General features: G+C 43.1%; 1 protein-coding gene across 1 annotated transcript; it reads left to right on the forward strand.

Moving 5' to 3' along the window:
- Nucleotides 1-11,832: 11,832 nt before the first annotated feature.
- Nucleotides 11,833-25,817, forward strand: LOC149322497 (transmembrane protease serine 12-like). The gene is made up of 5 exons (XM_089508267.1): nucleotides 11,833-11,947; nucleotides 16,116-16,317; nucleotides 17,320-17,585; nucleotides 24,416-24,558; nucleotides 25,383-25,817. Exons 1-5 carry the CDS (start codon nucleotides 11,839-11,841, stop codon nucleotides 25,626-25,628), a joined length of 966 nt encoding a protein of 321 aa, XP_089364393.1. The 5' UTR covers nucleotides 11,833-11,838; the 3' UTR covers nucleotides 25,629-25,817.
- The last annotated feature ends 284 nt before the right edge of the window (nucleotides 25,818-26,101 follow it).

Here is a 26,101-nt window from a genome sequence, read left to right on the forward strand (position 1 = left end):
CATTCAGGTTACATGTTACACAAATAGGGTAATAAAATGCACTCTTGCCCAGCTAATTCAGAATCATTTAATTAGTAGGATTTACATAAGCATTGACTCGCCAGCAGTTAAATAATGAATGAATACAAATAATAATTAAAACAAATAATCAGTAGGTTAATAACTGTATGTCTTCCAACTAGAGAGTTTTCTGGTGTGTGAGAAAATGCTCTTTGATAGAATAAATATTCCCAAAGCCATACAAGTCCAAAAATAAAGGTAATAACCTGTTATTCTTTTTCAAAACCATTCTTTTTGTTGTACATTGAATGGAAATGATAGCTGCCTACTTGCACTATACTGCAATTTTCTTCTCTATCCTATTTGTAAGAAATAAAAGGGAAGAAGATTATCTTAGCAACACTTAGTTGGAGCTTCCACTTTCATGGCAGCATCCACACAAGATGTAGTTCAGTGATTCCCAGCAGGCTGTACCCTAGGAATGTTGGAAAGATCCAGGGGAAAAGGGAGGTGGCAAAGTACTGGTGTGTAGGAAAGACATGAGGAACCAGTGGTGTTTAGGACCATGGTGGGGATAAGGCTTGCATAAAACACTATTTCAGGGTCCTTTAAAATCACTCTATAGCCTTCTTGATCACTGTATGTTGGTGCCTCCCACCCTTTTCCTACCTACATGAACTCGTTCTGGCCCCATTTTGGGACACGCCGACTGAAGTGTAACCCTGAATTGTACACTTGTACAAAAAGGACACACCAATGTATATTTGATTATGAATTAGCTCAATGGTAGTGACTGGGTTACTGATCCATGGGATATAGTCCATATGTATACTAAGTCTAGAGACATGAGGAATTCCAGAGGCAGGCTTCTAGGTAGTTTATTGTAAAAAGGGAAATCAACAGTCATTCAAAACATACAACTACGTACATTCACAAGTACTAGGAAATTCAAAAGTGTTACATTGGAACATAGAAGATCAAATAATGGAAGTACTGTACCTGAATGGAATAGTTGCTTTACTTGTTACAGGTCCGGAGATCAAAGGAACTTACATGCTCCCGCAGCAAACATAGGTTGGCAGAGAGAGGGGGGTTAGTCCAGCTAACTGGCAGTATGGATGCCTGATACGGGACTAAGCCAGTGAAACAAAGAAACGCACCAGTGTATATAGGGACTTTTAGCCCTGGGGCAAAATTCAGGGTATAGAAAGAGCCAAATGTGAGTGCTTCCATTGAAATGAATGTGAACCACTATGAACTCTGTTTTCAGAGGTAGTAACATTGGGGTGTGAATATGAGTGATGGTAGTATATTTCCAAAGTCAGATGGATTAGCAGGCAAAGATGCCAAGGTCATTGACTCCTTGGCATCATCCCATTGTGGGCATTTCACACCTCCTCAGAGATGTCCAGAAAAACAGGGCCCAGGGAACAACTATTGCTACCTTATGTGCGATGAAGGTATGCCAGTAATGGTGTTCACAGTAGGGTCATAGAAGGGTGAATTAACCTGCATACTGCATTCTAGAAGTTTGGAAGGTGGGTTAACGCTAGTTCTCTCTGCAGACGTCAATCTCTTGACTTCGTTTTGATTTCTGAATATTCAGTCCAGCCCCTTCTTCTGCCATGCAGGAATACATAGGGTCCTAGAGATGCATGGGACCCCCAAGGGCCATCCAGTACAGCCTCTTCTTCTGCCATGAAGGAATACATAGAGTCATAGAGAGGGAAGAGGCCCCGAAGGGCCATTCAGTCCAGTCCCTTCTTCTGCCATGCAGGAATACATAGGGTCCTGGAGAGGGAAGGTAACCCCAAGAGCCATCCAATCCAGCCCCTTCTTCTGCCATGCAGGAATACATAGAGATGTAAGGGATCCCCAAAGGCCATCCAGTCCATCCCTTTCTATTGCCATGCAGGAATACATAGAGAGGGAAGGAATCCCTAAGGGCCATCCAGTCCAGTCCCTTCTGCTAAGCAGGAACACATAGAGAGGGAAGGGATCCACAAGGGCCATCCAGTCCAGCCCCTTCTTCTGCCATGCAGGAATACATAGTCATAGAGAGGGAAGGGACTGCGAAGGGCCATTCAGTCCAGCCCCTTCTTCTGCCATGCAGGAATACATAGGGTCCTGGAGAGGGAAGGGAACCCCAACAGCCATCCAGTCCATCCCCTTCTTCTGTCATGCAGGAATACATAGAGTCCTAGAGATGCAAGGGACCCCCAAGGGCCATCCAGTCCAGCCTCTTCTTCTGCCATGCAGGAATACATAGGGTTCTAGAGAGGGAAGGGAACCCCAAGAGCCATCCAGTCCATCCCCTTCTTCTGCCATGCAAGAATACATAGAGTCCTAGAGATGGAAGGCATTCCCAAGGGCCATCCAGTCCATCCCCTTCTTCTGCCATGCAGGAATACATAGAGTCCTAGAGATGTAAGGGACCCGCAAGGGCCATCCAGTCCATCACTTTCTTCTCCCATGAAGGAATACATAAAGTCCTAAAGATATAAGGGACCCTAAAGGCCATCCAGTCCAGCCCCTTCTTCTGCCATGCAGGAATACATAGAGTTCTGGAGTTGGAAAAGATCCCAAAGGGCCATCCAGTCTAGCCCCTTCTGCCATGCAGGAATACATAGAGAGGGAAGGGATCCCCAAGGGCCATCCAGTCCATCGCCTTCTTCTGCCATGCAGGAATACATAGAGCTCTAGAGATGGAAGGCATCCCCAAAGGCCATCCCGTCCATTCCTTCTTTTGTCCTGCAGTAATACAAAGAGTACTAAAAAGGGAAGGGATCCCTAAGGGCCATCCAGGCCATCCCTTTTTTCTGCCATGCAGGAATACAAAGAGTCGTACAGAGGGAAGGGATCCCCATTCAGTCCATCCTTTTGTTTGGCCATGCAGAAATGCATAGTGTCCTAGAGATGTAAGGGACCCCAAAGGCCATCCAGTCCACCCTCTTCTTCAGCCGTGCAGGAATACATAGAGTTCTAGAGATAGAAAAGATCCCAAAGGGCCATCCAGTCCAGCCCCTTTTTCTGCCATGCAGGAATACCTAGAGTCCTAGAGATGTAAGCGACCCCCAAAGGCCATCCTGTCCATCCCTTTCTTCTGCCATGCAGGAATACCTTGTCCTAGAGATGTGAGGGACCCCCAAGGGCCATCCAGTCCAGCCCCTTCTTCTGCCATGCAGGAATACAAAGAATCCTAGAGAGGGAACGGACCCCCAAAGGCCATCCACTCCATCCCCTTCTTCAGCCATGCAGGAATACCTTGTCCTAGAGATATGAGGGACCCCCAAGGGCCATCCAGTCCAGCCCCTTCTTCTGCCATGCAGGAAGACATAGAGTCCTAGAAAGGGAATGGACCCCCAAAGGCCATCCACTCTATCCCCTTCTTCAGCCATGCAGGAATACCTCGAGTCCTAGAGATGTGAGGGACCCCCAAGGGCCATCCAGTCCAGCCCTTTCTTCTACCATGCAGGAATACATAGAGTCCTAGAGATGTAAGGGACCCCCAAAGGCCATCCAGTCAAGCCCCTTCTTCTGCCATGCAGGAATACCTAGAGTCCTAGAGATGGAAGGGAACTCCAAAGGCCATCCAGTCCATCCCCTTCTTCTGCCATGCAGGAATACCTAGAGTCCTAGAGATGTGAGGGACCCCCAAGGGCCATCCAGTCCAGCCCCTTCTTCTAGCATGCAGGAATACATAGAGTCCTAGAGATGTAAGGGACCCCAAAGGCCATCCAGTCCACCCCCTTCTTCAGCCATGCAGGAATACATAGAGTTCTAGAGATAGAAAAGATCCCAAAGGGCCATCCAGTCCAGCCCCTTCTTCTGCCATACAGGAATACATAGAGTCCTAGAGATGGGAGGAACCACCAAGGGCCATCCAGTCCAGCCCCTTCTTCTAACATGCAGCAATACATAGAGTCCCGTTCAAAATGACCTGAAGAGATTAGAAAGCTGAGCCAAAATTACCAAAATGAACTTCACTGTACTTATGTAGCAAAACGGGAATGCATAGATCTAGGATGGTGGACACTTGGCTTAAGGAGAGTTATCATATCTGTGAAACGGATCCAGGGTTCCCATCTTTCCTGCATTCATTCCATCTTCGAATGACCATATGACCCCATCATTTTTTCATTTCATTTCATTTTATTCATTTAAATATCACTTAAATATAACAAATTTGCATATGAAATCATTCGTATGTTCACATTTGGATGTGTGCATATCTGTATCACTGTATATCTGCAACTTATTTTATTAAATATCAATGAATATAGAAATTAAAAATGAAAATAAATAAATAAAAATTAAAATGACATATATTAAAAATAAAATAAAATATAAAATAAAAATATAATATAAATTAAATTGATTTAATATAAACATTAATTTAAATTAAATAAAAATAGAAATAAAATATGAAAAATAAACTAAACTAAAATAAATAGTTTAAATAAAAATAAAAATAAAGTACAAAAATAAAATATAAAAATAATATAAAATGAGATAGACAATAAAAGTAAAATAAAATATAAAATATAAAACAAACTATAAAATGAAAATTGTAATGAAAAATAAAATATTAATATAATAATAATACAAATATTAAAATTAATAACACATAGATATCACAACGAATGTAATAAATAAAATAAATGTTGAAATTTTACACACACCATCTAAGTCAAAGAAGAATGAATGTAAAACAAACAAACGAAATCAGAAGGGCCAAAGACTGATAGGAAAAGGAATGAAAAAACAGAATGAAGGAGAAAAAAGAAAGAAAAAGTGGATAAGAAGGAAGAAATAAATGAAAGAGAAGCTCACATAAAAGAAAGAGGAAAACAGGAAATAAAAGGAGGGAAGGAGGAAGTAAGAAATATAGACTGAAATAGGCAAAGAGGGAATGTAAAGGGAAAGACATAAAGAAAAATAGAAGATTAAAAGTAGCAAAGCGGAAAAAAAGGAGGAATGAAAGGAAAGGAAAAAGAAGTAAAGAAGGAGGAAAATAAATAGAAGAGGATAGCAAGAGGATAAAGAAACAAAAATTTGTGTTTTTTATGTTTTTATTTTTACAGGTTCATTTTTGGGTTATTTGATTTATTTTTAAATTTTTAAATTTATTTCTAATGTTATTTTAAAAATTATTTTAATTTTATTTTTTAATTTTATTTTTATATGATATTTTTTAATTTTATATTTTTTCGAATTTATGTTTTCTTTTATTTTCCTCTTCATTTTAAGTGTTAATGTTAACTTTAAATATTTTTTTTTTTATGTTATGTTTTCCTTTCCTTCTTTTCTTTTGCATTTTCTGCCTCAGGAGGCTGTAGAACTCCAAGGTAGCCACAGGAGGGCGGCCAAGAGCGGGTTTTCTCAGTTACGTCAGAGAGGGGGGAGAGGATAAGAAGACCAGGAGAAGGTTGACTCCCAGGCAGGTGTGATGGCGCACCGGCGTACTGTGGTGGAAATTCCTTGTTGAAATAAAAAAAGCTATAGAAAGATGGAGTCACCTTTGTCAGCCAGAGAGATCGTTTTTAAAATAGAGGCTTGGAGTTTAGAAAAACTAGAGCAAAGGAATAATGAGTGCATCTTGACCTAAATGGAAGCTGGCACCAGTAAAAAAGACATAACATAAACTACTGAGATAGGATACATAGTTGACATTCAGAAGCAAGGTTAGAAGGAGACTCCTGAATTCCTAAAGGAGGGGGCAAGGAGTGATGATGCAGTTTTAATGTATGCATGTATTTCTGTTCTGATTGTAAGAATTCTGTATGTTTAAATTGTAATTAGCCAATCAGGTGTATTGAAGAAGCTTCTTTGTCTTGAATAATATAAAAAGAGCCATTTTGTCTTGTTCGGGGTCTCAGCTTTTTGGAACTTGAATTCCACTGAGTTCAATGTTTTCCTTTGTCGACAATTGGAAATAAACTTATGGATTTTCAATTACTAGGTCCTCTTGCCAATTCTTTTGCTCTGTCAGTCCTAGATTTTTAAGTTTCCTGAAATTTCTGTTACAAGCGGTGCAGGTAGTTACCGGTTCAAGCCCACCTGCCCCATTTTTGCAAAAATGCTGCTTAATAAAGAGAAAAAAATTATTATTTAAACATTTTTAATATTTTATTAACCTTATTACATTAAATTATTATTTTAATTATTTTATTGATGGCAATTTTAATTTCTGCCTCCGGAGGCTGTAGTGTGCAAATGGAGCCCTAGGAGGGGGTCATAATGCATTCCTTGGAGTTTCGGGGGGGGGGGGGGAGGGAGTGTCTCCTTCCTTGGAGGTCCTTAAGCAGAGTCTGGAGGGCCAACTGTCGCTTAGGCTTTGATGGAGAGCTCCTGCATGGCAGAAGAAGGCGGTGGGACTGGATCAGGGCCCTTCTTGGGGTCTCTCCAAACCCTATGACTCCATGATAAAAAAGCCCAGGAGGACATACTGCGTTCTAGAAGCCTGGAAGGAGGGTTAATGCTAGTTCTCTCTGCAGACGTCAATCTCTTGACTTGGATTGATTTCTAAATATCCAGTCCAGACCCTTTTTCTGCCATGCAGGAATACATAGGATATTAAGAGTTGGAAGGGACCCCCAAGATGTCCCTTCTTCTGCCATAAAGTCCTAAAGATGTAAGGTATCCCAAAGGCCATCCAATCCACCCCCTTTATCTGTCAAGGATGATGGGAGTTGTTGCTCTTCACCTCTGGCTCGAACTCACCACCTTGTTGCGCACCGACGCTGACCAGTTTTGGCCAGTGGATAAAGCTTTGCTCTAAAGCAGCAGAGTTACAGAGAATAGGCTGAAGACCCTGACAAACTCTCCAAGCCTTCTCACTCTTGCTTCCACAGAAGTCTTCCCACTTCTTCAGGATCCAGCTGGCTCTTGTATCTTCACCCAAGACACCAGACAACTCAGTAGTCTTATATAAAAGATCTACTTTATTCTACTATATACAGCTCCAAACTATCCAACACAACAATACTCCTCACTACTCCAATACTCACAACTACTACCCAACTACTACCCACAAAAACACATTGGGATTCATAGTCATTAATATAGTCCTTGGATCATACCACCCACTCTTGTCAGTATCCACCCAGTGGGCGTGTACATCCACTCTCATTGGCTCTCTTGTTTCTATCCAGATTTGATGATTTCATCATCTCAGCCTTGACCACTTAACAATTCTCAGGTGTGTTCAATTAACCACTTTACATTTTCTGTCCTTGGCATTCAGGACTCTCTAATTGTATTACCTTCTACACCTGTGTGGTTCTGATTTGCTTCTGCTGAGTCACTCTGACTCTCACATACATGTTTTATTTCAATCACTGTATGTCCCATGTTGCTTTTCCTTAACATTATCAGCCATACAGGAATACATAGAGTCCTAGAGATGTAAGGGACCCCCAAGGGCCATGCACTCCATCCCTTTCTTCTGCCATGCAGGAATACATAAAGTCCTAGAGATGTAAGATACCCCAAAGGCCATCCAGTCCATCCCCTTCTTCAGCCATGCAGTAATACATAGAGTCCTAGAGAGGGAAGGGACCCCCAAGGGCCATCCAGTCCATCCCTTTCTTCTGCCATGCAGTAATACATAGAGTCCTAGAGATGTAAGGGACCCCAAGGGCCATACAATACCAAATCTGTATGCCAACAGAAATGGTCCAGCCTATCCCCTTTTAGTCTGTGCTATTTTGTGTAGTCATAAATTAATTTCTGCATTAATGTCCCATTTCAAAAAGAATGTCCCCCCCCCAAAAAAACAATTATACTAACAGCCTTTTAAATGAAAATTTAATTAAAATAGATCTCTAAATGTTTGTTTTGATAGTGTTTATAAGCCCTTGATGGCGAACCTATGCCACGCATGCCACAGGTGCCATGGGGAGCCATCTCTGTGGGCACATGGCTGGGCTGTTTTCACCCCACCTCTTCCAGATTCCCATCAATCATCCTGTCCTCCATCCCGGTGATTGATGGCTCCCTCTGACCAGTGTGGCTGATGAGAATGTGGAAGAGGAGTGGCAGAGACAGCCACTGCTCAGAGGGAGGAAAAGTGATGGCGGTGGGGAGGTAAGAGGAGGAAGGAGGAAGGAAGAGGAGGAGGGAAGTGGCATGCAGTGGCAAGGAAATACAGGTATAACTAGCAGATATACTTATGTCATTTTTTAGTGTTCTGTGTGCCTTCAAGTAATTTCTGACTTATGCCAACCTTATCCTGGGTTTTCTTGGTAACATTTGTTCAGAGGGGGTTGCCTTCTGAGGCTGAGAGTGTGTGGTTTGGCCAAGGTATCCTGGTGGATTTCTGTGGCTTCATGGGGAATTGAAACTTAATCTTCAAAAGCCCAACACTCAAAACTGCTACACCACACTGGTGTCCCAAACACAACAAATCTGTTACAGGATTTTCTTAGCAGGATTTGTTCAGAGGGGGCTGCCATTGACTGAGGCTGAGAGAGTGTGACTTGACCAAAGTCACCCAGTGTGTGTGTTTTTGTTTTTGTTTTTTTTGCCTGAGCAGGGAATTGAACCTGGTCTCCTGAGCCATAGTCCAACATTCAAACCACTACACCCTGTTGGACATATAGCAAAGTACAGTAACATCTAAAATCCATGAAATAGTGATATTCAGACACGGGCGTTAGGGTTGCATCTGCACTGCAGAAATAATCCAGGTTAGCGCCGCTTTAACTTCCAGGGCTGAATCCTATGGAATCCTGGGATTTGTAGAATGGTGAGATACTTATCCAGAGAGCTCTGATGCCATAATAAATTACAATTCCTAGGATTCCCTAGCACTGAGCCAGGGCAGTTAAAGTGGTCTCATACTAGATTCTTTCTGCAGGTGTTTTGGAACTCTGACTTTAGCTGTGGTCCTGCCCCCTGGAAGTCCCACCCCAGAAGACCGAGCCTCTGGAAGTTCTACCCTTGACACTTGGTGACACCTAATGCAGGAATGCCATTGAGTTTGGGCACTCAGTCTCTTAAAGGTTCGCCATCACTGTTATAAGCTATGAAAACCTGGGTCATTTTAAGAGAAACTAAAACAGAAATGAAAGACACATGGAACAAAGAACCATATGGAGATGAACCTCAAATTCTAAAAAGTGAGGTGGAAGCTGCCATAAGAGAAATTGGGGAAAATAAATCACCAGGAACATATGATATTCCATTCAAACCGCTACAATCCACACAGAATCAACTTGTGTTAACCAATATGTCAACAAATATGGGATGCAAAACAGTGGCTATCAGAATGGACAACAATATACACCCCTATTCACAAAAAGGAGACACAAAAGACAGCAGCAACCACAGGACTATAGCAATAATTCCCATGCAAGCAAAATTATATGCAAAATTCTGCATACATGGAGAGAGAAATCCCAGAGGTGCAAGCAAGATTCAGGAAAGGAAGAAAAAGAATAACTGAATGATTGTTCTAAGTCTGTTTTCTGCTGTTAACATGGTGTCATCTGTGTATCTTAGACTGTTGATATTCCTTCCTCCTATCTTCACTCCTCCTTTTTCTGAGCAAGTCTGCTCTTCGTATGATATTTTCTGCATACACGTTGAACAAATAGGGTGACAGGATGCAGCCTTGCCTAACTAGCAGAAAACATCATGGACTTGGAGCCATTACTAAGGAAGGTAAAGGAAGAAAGAGCAAAGGCAGCCTTAATGCTGAACATAAAGAAAACAAAAATAATGACCATAGAGGGCCTACTTACAGAGACAACAGTCAAGAAACCAGAAGAAGAGTAAGAATAGGAAGGTCAGTTATTAAAGACTACAAAAGATCCTAAAGAGTAAAGATATACAACTCAGCAATAAAGTCAGATTCATCCAAGTTACTGTGTTCCCTATTACCATGTACGGATGGATGCGAGAGCTGAACACTGAAGAAAGCAGGTAAGAAGAAAATAAATTCATTTCAGATGTGATGCTGGAGAAGAGTGCTGTGGATGTTGTGGACAGCCCAAAAGACTTTTCTTTTTTTTAATTTGAGAGTTGCTTGGGTCTCTTTCTGGAAGAAAGGTGGCATAAATAAATAAATAAATTTTCCGTTAGGGAGGTCACAGGTATGAATTTGCAGGACCTAAGCAGAGAAGTGGCAGACAGGGAGTCTTGGAGGTGTCTCATCCGCTGGGTCATTATGAGTCGGAATTTACTCAAAAGGCAGTTAACAACAAAACAGCTCAACCCAGCTTCATCAGTTACCAGAAAATACATCAGAAAATGTGTGTATTTATAAGCTTGTGAGATAGTAATCTTACATAACGTGTAATGACTTTTTATACAAAAATACTAAAGACTAACAAGTTTTCTTTGCTGTAAGCCTTCACAGACTGCACCCTCTTAACCAGATGCATCATTTTAATACCAGGATGGGTAACTGTGAGGGATGCGAGGACTGCATCCCCCCTCAATTCTGATTTTTTTCCCTTGCCCTCCCATTTAAGGACTCTTGCAATGTAAAGTCATTATCACAGCCATTTAATGTATATTTCTTTAATTGTAGTATTTTTGCATATTATTTCACAATAGCATCCAATTTGTTAGGGCTTAGTCTTCCCACACCAGTGCTCTCTGTTCCTGTTTCTTCTTCTTCTTCTTTCTTTCACTTACTAGAGTCTATTTCTCATTCACCCTTTCCCTCTGCTCACTCTCCTTCCTTTGGAATCCTTTCTTTGCCTGTGTTGCTGAGGACATCTGCCACCCAATGATTAATACCCAAAATAAAATTACAAAATAACACCAAAGTTATTTACTACACATCTGTAGGGTCCCCTTAGCATCCATACTAAGCCTTGAGCCTTCGTTTTTTCAGGATTTCAGCAATGGGAGACAAATCTCATTTTTATCATTATGGATTAGTATACAAAATACAACCGAAGGCAAATATGTGCACTACCAACAGTAAATACGAGAAGCAGCCACAAGGTGCAAGGCTTTGTAGCAATTTGGAGAAGAAGTGGCTTCAAAAATCTGCAAATGTCTTTGCAGCATCAATGAAAAAACTTTAAAATTTGTGTGGGGAAAAACAAAACTGCTCTGCTGGCCCCTGAATACTGAAGTGCTTGGCAGTGAATGCCTGTGAAGTAGGGTTGCCACCTTTTTTTACCAACAGGCTCATCATGACATGGCTGCACAGGCTGGTAAGTGGTCGCAGATCCAGAGTAGCCTAGTGATCTGAACATTGGGAACAGGGCTTGAACCCCCCCCCCCCCCCATGGAGACCCTCTGGCTGACCCTCTGTCTCTCTCAGAGGAAGGTATGGCAGCCCCCAAACACTCCCATGGCAGGTCTGCTTTCGGGGCAGCATAAGAAACGCCTTAGACTCAAAGCATTGGGAGAGACCACAAAGGCCATCCAGCCCAACCTCCTGCCATTGTGAGACACTGCCAGAAAGCGCTCTGCTGCCTCAACAAACTACAATTCCCAGGATTCCCCCTGGCACTGAGCCAGGGCAGCTAAAGCGGTCTCAGACTGGGTTATTGTTCCTGCTGCAGTGTGTGTTTGGGATGTCAGTGGGGGACCTGGAGCGAGTCAGACCGTTTCCATCACGGCCCGGCTCCAGGGAAAGGGGCACTGATTACAACTATTTCGCACAGCCGCTCAGTGCTTGCTTTGGGCGCTTGAACCCCCTCCTCCTCCTCCTCCTCCTCCTCGCAGACCCCCTCAGCATCTCTTCAAACAAAATGGCGGCGGCAGGATGAGCGCGAGCCGAGGAGGTCACGTGACGCCCTGACGGCGGCGCATAACTAGGGGCAGCAGCAGCAGCGAGGCCCCGCCGCCATTTTGTTTCCTCGAAGGACGAGGATGGCGGGCTCCTTGAGGGCGCCGCCGCCGCCGCCGCTGCTGCTGCTGGCGCTGCTCCTGCTGAGCGAGGCGCCGCCCACAGCCCTGCCTTCCGTTATCCCCACAGACGGTGAGCTAGTCGCTGCAGAGGGCCTTCTCTTAGAGTTATGCAAAAGCTGCTAGGAGAGACTCTTAGGATCCAAAACACACTGCAGGAGTAACCCACTCTGAGACCGCTTTAACTGCCCTGGCTCAGTGCTAGGGGACCCTGGGAATTGTGGCTTATTCTGGCACCAGAGCTCTTCCTCTCTCTCTCTCAGACAGAGAAAGATAAGTGTCTCACAGAACTAGTTCCCAGAACTCCCTAGCACTGAGCTAAGGCACTTAAAGCGGTCTCAAACTGGATTATTTCTGCAGTGTATTTGGGACCTAAGTGAATATGAACCGTTGTTCCATATGTTAGACCTGACCTTTGGTTTCAATGAAAAATACCCTTCTGGTTGCAACATAATGCAGTTTGATATATATAAAACCCAGTAAATGAATCCCCATCCAGCTGGGTTTTTAGAATTGGTTTCTGATGGACTTCTAGGATATTTTCTGACCTTTTTGGAATTCCTTCCTAAAACGGATCAGTCCCAGAGCTTGTCTGTTTCCACGAGAAAACTGCCCATGCCCATAGAAATACTCATGGGGTATAATGAAGGGGTTTCTGCAGTTATCCAAATAGCCAGATCAAGAAAACACCACGTTCACACAACAAACTCCCACTCCCAGAATTCCATAGCCTTGAGCCAGGGCAGTGAAAGCGGTGCCAAACTGGGTTATTTCCCCAGTGTGGATGCAGCCCTAGCTTCAGAGAAGAGCAAAGACAATCCACCTCTGGAGAAATCTTGCCAAGGAAGCCCCACTTTAGGACAACCCTATGTTGGTAATGATTGGAATGAGCACAAGAACAACGGGTAATTTTCTAGCATAATAGCAAAATGTTGTATTGAAGGGCCATTCTTCACGCCAGCCAACTGGAAACACCCAGAACTGAATGCTACAATTTCCCTCGCCAAGCAATTTCCCACCTGAATAATACTGCCTCCTCTTTTTCTTACCTGCCGCCCAAATAGATTGGTGACAGAGTGTGGGAAGGCTCCATTGCATTGTTCTGTCAGATGTTGCCAACACAGATTAGGTCTTTGGATAGGGGCCAAAGGGGGGGGGGAATAGTCTTCTACCACATTTTGTCCATTATGGAGATGTGGTTCAGCTGGGGGTCATTCACACTATGAAATAACCCAGTGTGGAACCTGGCTTATTTCATGGGCGGTCACACATTCCTCTGATCGCACTCAGTGCAGTTTGCAGGGTGGGTGGTGGTGGTGGTGGGACAAAAAAATCCACTTGACCCGGTGCATTTGGCACCAAGTCGCCTACTGTGTTTTCAAGTGCCACCACAATGATCCGGATCCTCAGTAGTGAGAACTCACTACTGGATCGACCCAGATCGCTCAGTATCATTTTGAAAATGGAGGTGCCTCCATTTTCAAAATGGTGTGGCTTGTTCACCACCTCTTCTTCCTCCCTCCTCTTCCCTCTCCTGTGCCACTGCCACATCCTCCTTTGTCCTCCTCTTCCTCCTCCCACCATGATCTAATCTCTAGTGGAATTTTATCCCTATTGCCACCCCCCCCCCAAGTGTAAACAGCAATAGGGATAAAATGCCACGGAGAGATTCGATTGTAGTGAGAACTTCAATTTGGAATGGCATTGCCAAGGAGATCTTGGTAAAAAAAAAGTAAGTGTAGCCCCACTGTAACCATGTTGGGCTTTCTGTAATAGATAGGTAAATTGTATAGCCTTGGCTGAAGAGCGGGGTATAAGTAAATAAATATTATTATTATATTATATTAAATGTCTCTCTTCAGACATTTGATGTATTAGTATTGCATCAGCATCACATTTATAGGCCATATATTCCTGTCTTACATGGCATAGGGAATTAAATATTTATTACAGTCACAGACCAGCATAAGAACAAAATACAGCATACAAAATACTATATACAGTAACAAAACTTGTGGAAGAAGTAAAAATACATATAAACATTCCTAAAAAAATTACAAATATCAATAATTATCTGTCAGAGGACAGAACCCAGCTAATCCTGGCATCTGAACCTAATCAATGTTTCATCAGCATTTAGATCATTTGCTGGTGCAATACATATACAAAGCTCTTTAGCACATAGTTCACATATCCTGAAAAGTAATAGTCTCCCAGTGATTCTGTACATCACTTTTCTTTCCCTCTTATTGAACCTAGAATACTTCTGAGTGCACAAAAATCTCATCTTCATTGTTGTTCTGAAGTGGCATAGCAACGGGTTAGGAAAAAAAATTGTTGAGTTGCATGATCCCTGTAGCCAGCCCTAGTCAACAGCTTGGCCACAGCATTTTCGAACAGTTTCTAACTGCAACCCCATGTAAAGTGCATTACAGTAGTTGAAATGGGATGTAACCAACGCATATGTCACCTTAGCCAGGTTTGACTTCTCAAGGAATGGGTGCAGCTGGTGCACTAGTTTTAACTGTGCAGATGCACTTCTGGCCACAGCTGAAACCTCGGCATCCAGGCTCAGATCCGAATCCAGGACCACACTCAAGCTGTGAACCTGAGACTTCAGGGGAAGTGTAACCTCATCCAACACAGGCTGAATCCCTATTCCCTGGTCTGCTTTCCGACTGACCAGGAGCACCTCTGACTTGCCTGGATTAAGTCTCAGTGTGTTCACCCTTATCCATCAGTGACAGCAGACACTGGTTTAGTACAGAGACAGGTTCCTTGGAGCCAGATGGAAAGGAGAGATAGACTTGGTTGTCATCAGCATACTTGGTAATACTGCACCCCAAAACCTGGGATGATCTCTCTTAGCAGTTTCATGTAGATGTTAAATAACATGGGGACAGAACAGAGCCCTAGGGGAGCCCAAAGGCCAATGGCCAGGGGGTTGAATAGGAGTCCCCCAACACCACCTTCTAAGTTTATCCCTCCAAGAAGGACTAAAACCATTTTAAGACAGTGCTCTCAACCCCATCCCAGAGAGGTGACCAGAAGGATACCATAGTCGATGGGATGGAAAGCTGCTGAGATGTCCAGTAGAACCAACAGGAACACACTTCTCCTGTCTAGTTCCCTGCATAGGTCATCCACCAAGGTGACCAAAGCTGTCTCTGTCCCATAGCCAGGTCTGAAGCCAGATTGAACTAATGTGAGCACTAACATCAGCTTCTCTCTGCCATGGTTCAACCACAACATTGCATTGGCACAATACTTAGGTATTTAATTTATATCAGTTATTTACATATCTCCTCCCAGCCCACAAAGGCTTCTGAGGTGATGCACAAATAAAAGCAGTTAAAACAGTACAAAGATTTTTTTAAAAATTAAAACACAGTAAAATAATTTATAAAACTTTTTTTAAAAAATAGTCTTAAGAGATTCCTAAAAAACAGAGTAGCTTCAAACATCAAAAGGCTGTGTAGATTAGCACTGTTTCAGCTATCAGACAGAAGCTCAAGACAGATGGAGCTATCCTAACTTAGACCCAGTACAAACGGGCGGGAAGCGCCGTCCTGGCACCGATTTTAGGGTTTGGGAGCACGCAGCCTCTGCACGTTCCCGAACCCTAGCATGTAATGGCGGCACCATAATGGCGGCCTCCCATCCACACAGAAGCAAACACACACAGCATCTGTATGTCATGGCGCCGCACTTGCATCATGGACACATGCCAGTGCGCCAATGGTGTAGTCATGGCGCCTGCAATAAAAAGAACCTGGTTTTAGCAGGTTCTTTTTAGTGTGGAGGGATGCCGTGTGGTTTGGCTGCTGCGGCATCCCTCAGGAGCAAAAACAGGCGGCTCCAACCCGCCCTTTTGGGGCGGTCTGTTGAACCCTTTAGTTGTTCATGGAGTGCCATAATACTTTATTTTGTGTGGGATGAAAAACATTCTAATGGCAAAATGTGGTAAATGGGTTAGTGGGTGGATGTGTAGGATGACTTTGACCCAACCAGTAGTGGCATCTGATCATGGACAGTTTATTACTCAGGGAATGCATGCTGCAAAGGAGAAACAAATGTTTAACCTCTTGTTTTCAAACAGTGGCTGGGCTGATACATAACATGAAATCAGAGTAGCTTAGCAAAGAGTATCTATTTTAATATTGTCTTGATTATAGATTTTGTGTTCTGGAATTTCCACAAAACATAACATTTCATCAATATAACTGTGTTTTGATTTTTAGAATGTGGAACAAGGCCTGTTGTGGATGAGATACCAACAGGGAGTCGGATTGTTGGTGGACATGATGCTCAGCTTGGGGCATGGCCGTGGCAAGTTAGTCTTCAGGTTTTTCAATTCGGTTCAGGATATGGCCATATGTGTGGTGGCACTTTAATTAATCACAACTCAGTGCTAACAGCAGCACACTGTGTTAAAAAATGGACGTATGTATACTTCATTTTTAAAACCCTTTCCTTTTAATCTTGGTGAGAATAAAATTTTGAGATAAATCCATTGGTTGAATGTCAAACTCTGTAAAATATTCAGTATTTGTTCGTAAGTTTATCCCACCTTGTCCCTTTCAAACTGTGTTGTTAGACTACACTGGAAAAGTACACAAGAACCTCTCTGACATCAGACCATCCAAACTGACTAGGAATGGTAGTGAGAAGCACCATAGAAATGATCCCTGCATATGTGGCCTATATTTTTGTGCCATCTGAATCGGATTCCTATGTATATCTGCTGTTTTGGTGGCAGGTGCCTTTCCCAGGCAGCTATCCCAAAAGGAAAAGGGAGAGGAAGATCACACCCCCTCCCATGCTTTTCTTAGTAGGATAGCTGCCTGGGGAAGACAGCTATCCCACTTGGAAAGGGGCAGGAAGCCAGTTAAAGGGACGGGAGGGTGGGGGAAGGAGAGGAGCACGCGTGCATGTTCCTCTTCACCTGCCCACCTATCTCTTTAACTGGCTTCCTCATGAAGGGAGGGATGTTCATGATTTTTCCACATTCATAGGATGTGGAAAATGTGGGGGGCCGATTGTGTTTGCTATCCATTTGCAGTAAACAGTCTTCATTGTGTTGTCTTTCTTCCTCTACTTATTCCAGTGAATAGAAATTACTGATTTCTCTCATTCTTCCTAGGTGATAACAGTAATTGTAAATGTAATGCTGTACTGAATGGCACAGATTTGATACCTACTAGAGTTGCTATATTTACTGTGGAGCATATGATGAAATTCTGCATTTGAGAGGAATTCTTGAGCTGAATACAGAATGTACATATTTTCATAAATATTGCTTTTCTGTCTGGATCTATTGTTTATATTATCTGAAGCAGTCCTAACTATCCTTTCATCATTTAATCAGAGTTGGCTCCATACTCCTTGATTTTTCATACAGTGTAATGCAACACAGATATAATCGTGTGCTGTATTCTGTTTTAGGGATCCAGGATTTTGGAAGGCCATTCTTGGAATGCATCATCTTTCTAGACACTTAGCACATACTGTAAAGAAACGGGTCAGAGCTATCATTATCCACTCTAATTTCAACCATGTTACATTTGAAAATGATATCGCTTTGTTCAAATTAATAGGTTCTGTCAAATTCAATGAATATATTCAGCCCATCTGCTTACCTAAGGCTCCTCTTGTTGTAACTAATGAGACCCCATGTTACATAAGTGGATGGGGAAACACAATAGAGAAAGGTAAGTCCTTACTTTTATCCCCCCCCCCCTCCATTAAATTTAATTTGTTAAGCATATGAAAGTAATTTGATAATTTGACCTAAATGTACATTATTTGCAGTTGATGGAAATTACCAAGGAGTGGATTTCATTTTCCATTCACTTTGAGGTCAGATCTGTGCAAATGCTTAGTCCCCTTCTATAGTTTCAGGAAGGAGTGCAGCTGAATAAAAGTAGAACTTAGAATCCACAGACACGTTAACTAAAAATATAAATATGAATACTATTTTAATGAATAAATATACTTAAGTATAAGTTGCCCTCATATATATGTTGAGGTCAGGTTTTGGGGCCAAAATTATGGATTCTGCCATGGCCAGTGGATAAAGTCGAGGGTAAAAGAAGACAGCTAGGCTGGAAAAGAGGCTTGAGGGGAGAATGCATGCCCTCCTCCTCCTCAGTTTGGCTGTCTCCATGGAAGACACCTGGGATATCAAATCAGATAAATGCGACGGTCAGGAGTGCTTGTTATCAGCTTTGGCTGATACGCCAGCTGTGTCCTTTTCTGGAACCGGGGGACCTGGAAACTGTGGTACATGTGCTGTAATCTCACAACTCGGCTTCTGCAATGCCCTCTACATGGGGCTACCTTTGTGCCTTGTCTGGAAACTTCTGTTAGTTCAAAATATGGCAGCACTGAAAAAAATAGAAGTGACCACATAACACCTACAGTTGGCCCTTCTTATACATAGATTTTTTTATACACGATTCAAGCATCCATGGTTTGAAAATGTTCAAAAAAAGTATAAATTTCAAACATCAAACCTTGATTTTCTATTTTTTTATAAGGGACACCCTTTTGCTGTGTCATTATATTTAATGGAACTTGAGCATACATGCATTTTGCTACCTACGGGGGATCCTGGAACTAAACCCCAGTGTATAACAAGGGTCCGCTGTATTTTAAAATTGCTTCAGTGGCTGCCTTTTGATTTCCGGGTGCAGTACAAGGTGTTAGTAATGACCTTTAAAGCCCTTAACCGCTTGGGTCCAACCTATTTACGGGATCGCCTCCTTCTGTATAATCCACCCCACGCTCTCAGGTCCGCTGGGAAGAATTTATTACAGCCTATAAAGACCAGATTGGCCACTGTTACCCAGAGGACCTTTTCTTCATCAGTTCCCAGATTATGGAACGACCTGTCAGAGGAGATCCGTCACATTACCAGCTTGGACAGCTTCAAAAAGGCTGTCAAAATGGATCTCTTCCGGCAGGCCTTTCCTAAATAGCAAACCCGGCGCCCATTGAATCATCCTCCACACCAAATACCTTGTAACCCCATTCGCCGATCTCTGAATATTTTAATGGATTATTTTAATGTTTAAATGTGTTTAATTGATGGTTTATGTAAAAATAAATAATAATAATGAATTATTATTATTATTATTATTACAGTGCGCCTGCGTTATATGCGGTCTTGAGCATACGCGCTCAAGCCGCAGGGAGCGCGCAGGACGCAAGGGGCAGTGCATCCCATTCAAATGAATGGGTGCGCGCGCCCGTGGCGCACCGCTGCACCGCCGCGCACAAGCCCCATTGTTTCTAATGGAGCTTGAGCATAGGCGGAATTCGCCTTACGCGGGGGGTCCGGAACGGATCCCCCGCGTAAGGCAAGGGCCGACTGTATTATGTGTCACTGTAGCCAGATCTGATGTCTCAAGGAATGGGCGCAGCTGGCACATAAGTTTAAACTGCAAATGCACTCCTGGCCACTGCTGAAACCTGGGCATCAAAGCTCAAAGTGGAGTCCAGGAGCACACTCAAGCTGCGAGCCTGAGATTTCAGGAGGAGTATAATCCCATCCAGCACTGGCAATGTTCCATATGTATCTCTGCATTTCATTTTTGCTGCCCAAGTATAGTATCGTATATTTCTCCTTATTGAAATTCATTTTGTTAGTTTTGGCCCAGCTTTCTAATCTGTTAAGGTCATTTTGAATACAATCCTGTCCTCTGAGGTAGTAGCTATCCCTCCAAATTTGGTGTTGTCTGCAAATTTGACAAACATGCCCTCTGTTGTGTCATCCAAGTAATTGATAAAAATGTTGATTAGGCCTAGGACATAACCCTGTGGCGCCCTCCTGGTCACTTCTCTCCAGGATGAGAAGGAGGCATTGAGTACTCCTTGGGTTTGGTTGGTCAACCACTTCCAAATCCACCAAACAATTATATTGTCTAGCCCACATTTTACTTAGCTTTTTAACAAGTATATCAAGGGGAATCTTACTGAAATCAAGATATGCTACATCCACAACATTCTTTCATCTATCAAAAAAGGAGATAAAATTAATCTAGCATGACTTATTTTTGAGAAACCCACGTTAACTTTTAGTGATCATGGCATGTAACCATAAAAGCCCCTTTTATTGTTTTTAACTTCTCTAGCAAGCCTGAGCTTGTTCAGTGCTTAACTTTTCTGACTTTCCCACCACATAAACTGGATATTTGTTTGAATTCCTCTTTGCTGATTTCCCCCCTTTTTTTCCATTCTTTTTCATCTTAACTCAGTTGAAAGTTCTTTAGACATCCATCTTGGTTTCTTGAGACACTTCACCTTTTTCCTCCTCATTGAAACTGTCTGAAATTGTGCCTTCAGTATCTCTTTTTTAAAGAAACTCCCATCCTTCATCAATCCTCCTCTATATTAGTATTTCTGACCATGGAATCACCATCACTATTTCCCTAAGTTTACTGAAATCAGCTTTCTTAAAATCTAGACTGCATGTTTGACTATTCTTGGCTTCCCCTTTCCACTCTGTAACAAATTCTAGGAGAATTCCACCCTATTAACCAGATCATCACTGTTGGTTAGGATCAGATCTAAAATAGCTTATCCCCTACTTGCCTCCTCCACTTTCTGGACAATGACATTGTTTGCAAGGCAAGTGAGGGATTTATTGGAGCTTGACTTCCAACACCTATCAGGATAGTAGAAATTCTCATTTACTACTACATCTCTCTTTTCTGAGTGTGTGGTCATCTGTTCCAGGAAGGTATCATTGAAGTCTGCAGTTTGGATTGGAGGTCTGTAGTATATTCCCACCCCCTGCATCTTTGTTGTTTTTTTCCCCCTTAATTTTTGCCCAGGTGCTCTCAATTTGGCTTCCAGAATTTAAATCTTGGAACTGTTCACAGGTGTACACATCTTTAATATATACTGCTACTCTACCTCCCTTCATGTCTGGTCTATTTCTCTGAGATAGATTAAACCATTCCAATACTACATTCCAATGAAGAGACTCATCCCACCAGGACTCATCAGTGATGCCTATTACAGTTGTCCCTTGACATTCGTGGCTTTGACACACAGTTTTGATTTTTCACGAGGTCAAGGCTGCCTGCACTTCTCCTCCTCCTCCCTCCTGGGCTTTTCCCCTAGGGAAAAAAGCCCAGAAGGGAGGGAGCAGCCAAGAAGGGTGTGCGTGCCAACTCTGCCCCTTTCCCAGCCAGATAGCTGCCTTTCCCCAGGCAGCTATCGGTCCTGGAAAGGGGCATGGGGGGAAAGGCAGCTATCCACTTGGGAAAAGGGCAGGGAGCTAGTTAAAGGGACAGGAGGGCAGGGGAAGAAGAGGACCGTACACACGCTCCTGCTTTTCTTGCCCTACCTACCCGTCATTTTAACTGGCTTCCAGGGGGAGTTACTTTCAGTTTTTCCACATTCGCAGGGATCTTGTGCTCCTAACTCACCGCAAATGTGGAGGGCCTACTGTATATCATATTTGCTTTGCCTAGCACCTTCCCTTTCTGTCATCCTGCTCCTTCCTACCAAATTGAGCAGACTGCTTGCAGACAACTTTTAAAATTAAAGGCCACGAGTTACCTGTCTGTTCTACATCCATTACTTAGCCCTCTCATCTTTACTGTTGTTTCACTTTGGAATGTACTTGATATAAATCCTTTGTCCTAGGTGGCGTTCCCACTGGCCTAAAACGTGGATTAGGATGCGAATTAAGGGGGCATCATTCCCATTTAACCCCAAATTCGATCTGCATTGCCCTGGAATCGTTCCCATTCAGTTTCGAATCTGATTCGGGTTTTATTGTATAATCCGGATTATATGCCTATAAACCGGTTTAAAAAAACAGTAGGTTTTAACACGGATTATTTTTGCTCCCGGGGTCCGATTCGCGGTATCCGAATGGGAACGACAAGGGTGTCTGATTCGGGAACCTGGAGATGGGAGGAGCAGTGCTCAAGGGGCTGGCCTGAGGGTGTCACCCTCTGTTCTCTTTCTGCATCGCCAGCGCTGTTTTCTTCCATTCGCATAGCCTTTACCCTGGTGGATTGCAACCTCCCCTCTGCTCCTCATTCATAGACTGATGTGTGAGGAGAGCCATTGAACACCATTTTAAACTATTATTTTTTCTTTTTTCACCTCTGCCTGAGTGCCTGAGCAGCAGATGGGCTTTGCAGGACATGCGTGCTTGATCATCCCCCAGACAGCCCAGGGAGCAATGGGGGAGGCAAAGGGATTTGGGGGAATGGAGGCGCCTTCTCTCTTTCCCAGAGGAACTATGGGAAGACACAGCAGAGCCTGGACGCCCAGGGATCTGTGGGGGGGGGGGATCAAGCCTTCTCTTCTCTCTTCCCCAAAGAGTCTCTCCCCACTGAAGCCTGCTGCCTTCTCCTCCTTGATTCGATTTGCCAAGCCTGAGCTTTGGATGCAGAGTCTCTATCCACTGAACCCCACTGCCGCCTTCTCCTTGATCTGATTTGCCAACCCTGTGCTTTAGATGCAGAGTCTCTACCCACTGAACCCCACTGCCTTCTCCTCCTTGATCCAGTTTTCCAACCCTGGGCTTTGGCTGCAGAGTCTCTACCCACTGAACCCCACTACCTTCTCCTCCTTGATCCGATTTGGCAAACACGCATGCAAGATAAAAAGATATATATCTTTATACACACACATATGTTTATATATGGATACTCACACACACACATGCATATAAACACACACAAACATATAGGTATATACACACATACATATTTGTGTGTGTGTGCACATATATATATACACAAATGAATGTGTATTTGTGTGTGTGTGTGTATTTCTAAAGTAAATTATAAAGTAACTCTTTTAATTTATGAAAAAAACCTCATCTGTAGTTCCAAACCCACTGTAGAAATAATACAGTTTCAGACCCTTTAACCTGCCCTGGCTCAGTACTAAGGAATTATGGGAACTGTTGTGTTTGTGAGACATTTATCCTCCCCTGCCAGAGAGTGCTGGTGTCATAATAAACTACCATTCCCAGGATTCCCTAGCACTGAGTTATGACAGTTAATATGGGGAGACACAGAAGAGGACAAATAGAGGCTCCTTCTAGTCTGGGGAGACACAACAGAAGAGCCTCAGATGCAGCCGATTTTCATTGGCTGCCCAACCCCCCCCCCAAGACTTCTCGGCGCCACTTCTCGGTGGTCTGTAACCCGCCTAAGTCTGATTTGTGAGAGAAGAGCATTCTTTTATGCCATTTTCTGTACCTGCTGAAGCTCAGTGATGCTTCCAACTTTGCCTCCAAACATGAAGTCTTAAAATGTTAGAGCAGAAGTAAGTTTTTTTTTAATTTACTGCAGCGCTTCGTTTTTCTTTCACAATGACGTGTTGGGCATTACAATTCTCAACTTCAGGATGACTTACAAATTTTGGTTTTCTACTGTCATATGACAACATTAAGGCAAACTAAGTTTTGAGTGAAACATCCTTCTTTGGTGAGCCAACAGGGCTGACTGTTCTCAAGCATTTCCAGTCATCCCTTCTTATCCGCGAGGATCCGTTCCAGACCCCATTGCATGCAGATAAAAAAAAAACATAGGATGTCAAGTCCCGTTGTTTCCTATGGCTTTATGCATGCGTATCTCTTTAAAAATGGGGCTTGCAGTCCATGGAAGCTCAGATTCACAGATAGGAAGAGCCCACCGTGTAAGATTCTTCAGAAATGTTAGGCCACCTGCTGGTGAAAAGAAAATTGCATATATATTATGGGGCTATGCTCACTGCTTGATATAATTAACCAGCTTCAAGATGGACTACTCCAGCCTTATTTTTGTAACTGTTATAGATTCTCTATAGACTATAATAGGTTTGCTGGTGATCCTGGTAGCCAGCATTTTTGCATATTGGCCAATACAGTGGGCCCTCAGCGGATCCCCCCACGCATATCTAAATCCACAGATGCCCAAGTCTCATTGTCCTTAATGTTGACACAGCCACATAGTCACGCTGCCATTAGGAAGAATGGGACTGGAGTCCCTCCTTCCCTCCCTCCTTCTTTCCTTTCTTCTTCCTTTTTTCCTTTGAAGCTTCTGCCCCAGCTTGGCTTTGGGGGTGGAGACTGTCACCCAGTCAGCTGGGGCCAGGGTTTGAGTCTCAGAGCCCCTGTCCCCAGGCCTAGCACCAGAGACTGAGCCTGGCCAATGGGTTCCGAGGGAGCCAGGGCTTGGGGCTTGGAGCCCAGAGGCTTCATCTTGGGTACTAGGCTTGGGTACAGGAGCTCCGAGACTCAAGCCCCTGCCATGGTCCCGGCTGACTGTGCAGCAGAATCGGCCCCCAAAGCCAAGTCAGGGCAGAAACTTTGAGGGAGGGAGGGAAGGAAGGAAGGAGGGCAAGGGACTTTTATCCCAATGGTGGTGTCGCTGCATGCACGCCGCCATTGGGGACAATGAGGGCTTGCCATCCGCAGATGCTCAAATCTGCGGATGGCAAGTCCGCGGATATGGAGGGCCGACTGTATATTAGAGAACGTTAAAGCCAAACATATTTTGAGCTTTGTGTTGTGTTTCCACTACAGGTAGACTCAGAGATGTCTTACAAGAAGTGCAAGTAGACATTCTTCCTTTAGCACTCTGTAACAGATATGACTGGTATGCAGGCTCGATAAAAGAAGATATGCTTTGTGCTGGTTCTGAAAGTGGAGGTGTTGATAGTTGCCAGGTAAAACAAAGATATTCCATTTTAAATCATAGTATGTTGTGTAGGGGCTAGAACTAATTGGCTAAGGTCCATTAAGCCTGCTGGTGGAGAAGTTGTCTCCTCCAGTGTTGTTACACCATTATCTGTATGCAAAGGCTGCTCCCTCTTCCCACTTTCTATCCAGGTATGCAATAAAAGCTGATGGTGGTGGTGTTCCTGGGTGTATTTCCATCCATTCAGACTTTGGCTGTGGGTGTGTGGTCCAGGCACCTCCTGGTTGCCCTTGCACAACCAGGTAAAAGGGAGCAGCCATTGCCTCCCCACTGTGACAAACATTATGTAGGGAGATATGTACTATTCATATACTTCCTTCCGCAATGGTTTTAAAAGTACATACTTTCCTGTACCCCACAAAGTACCAGTCATTGTTTTATTCCAGAAATCCTTGGGACCTTACTTCTATCCAAACAAGGCATTTGAAAATAGAAGGTGAGGGTTGTTCTTTTCAACAGCCTTATACATAATGTCTTGTTATGACAGCTGCTATTAGATCAGTCTTCATGCACTCTTGATTGTATAGGTAGAATTTCAGAGTAGGCCTATTGAGCTTGTAGCTCCCAGAGTAAGTATAGCCATATTGTGAGACTCTCTTCTTTATAGGTACGCAGTCCAATTAAGGCAAAACTGCAGAGAATTTACAGATTTATTCATATTTGATAGAAAAAGTATTTTCTTACAGCAATTCATGACAGATGAATGTCAGATCTTAAAGCAATCCCTCTGCATCCTAAAACTTGTGAATATGAGCAGCACTCAAATTGTCTCCTTTGTGTTTCATGTTCTAGGGAGACAGTGGTGGACCTTTAATGTGCTATTTCCCAGATGATACCAAATACTTTCTGATAGGAATCACGAGCTATGGCCTTGGTTGTGGCCAGCCAAAACTTCCAGGAGTCTACGTACGTGCGTCTCATTACAGAAGCTGGATAAATTCACAAGCTATTTTGTTTGACAAAGCCACCAATATGACTGTTTCACATGTTCTCATTTTTTTGACACTGGGGTGGATAGCCTTGCATAATATCTTATGAAAAGGCAAACAATCTTTCCATTGTCTTTGAATAATGTCAGATAGTTTTTTTTAATTAAGTTTAATGTTTCATAAAATCACTGGTATGTTTTATAATCCAATATTCACTTCCCCCTCATAGGTTGTATACTGCAACAGAGATGTAAATGCTAAATGTTACCATACCACTTTAAAATAAAAAAATATATTTTTCAGTACAACACATTTTTCAAATTGAGCTGTAATATTTCTTCAGGTCCTCGATTCTTATCACAGAGAAAAAAGCATATGGGCATAAAAGTTAATGTTTTATGTGTTAATCCTGCCAACATTTGCTGTAGTCCCACAGTGTTTGAAGAGTGGGGACATTAATACTAGTGGACTATAAAGCTCTGCCAGTGTAGCTAGGCTGGGATTATGGAGATGTTGTATTTATTTTGGGAATGGGCAATGGTGGGCAGAAAGGTGATGGTGCAAGGGAACTTTCCAAAAAAA

The sequence above is a fragment of the Sceloporus occidentalis genome, unplaced genomic scaffold, assembly GCF_023333645.1.
Source record: "Sceloporus occidentalis isolate IW3139 unplaced genomic scaffold, rSceOcc1.0.p SCAF_1, whole genome shotgun sequence".
Classification (NCBI taxonomy): Eukaryota; Metazoa; Chordata; class Lepidosauria; order Squamata; family Phrynosomatidae; genus Sceloporus; species Sceloporus occidentalis.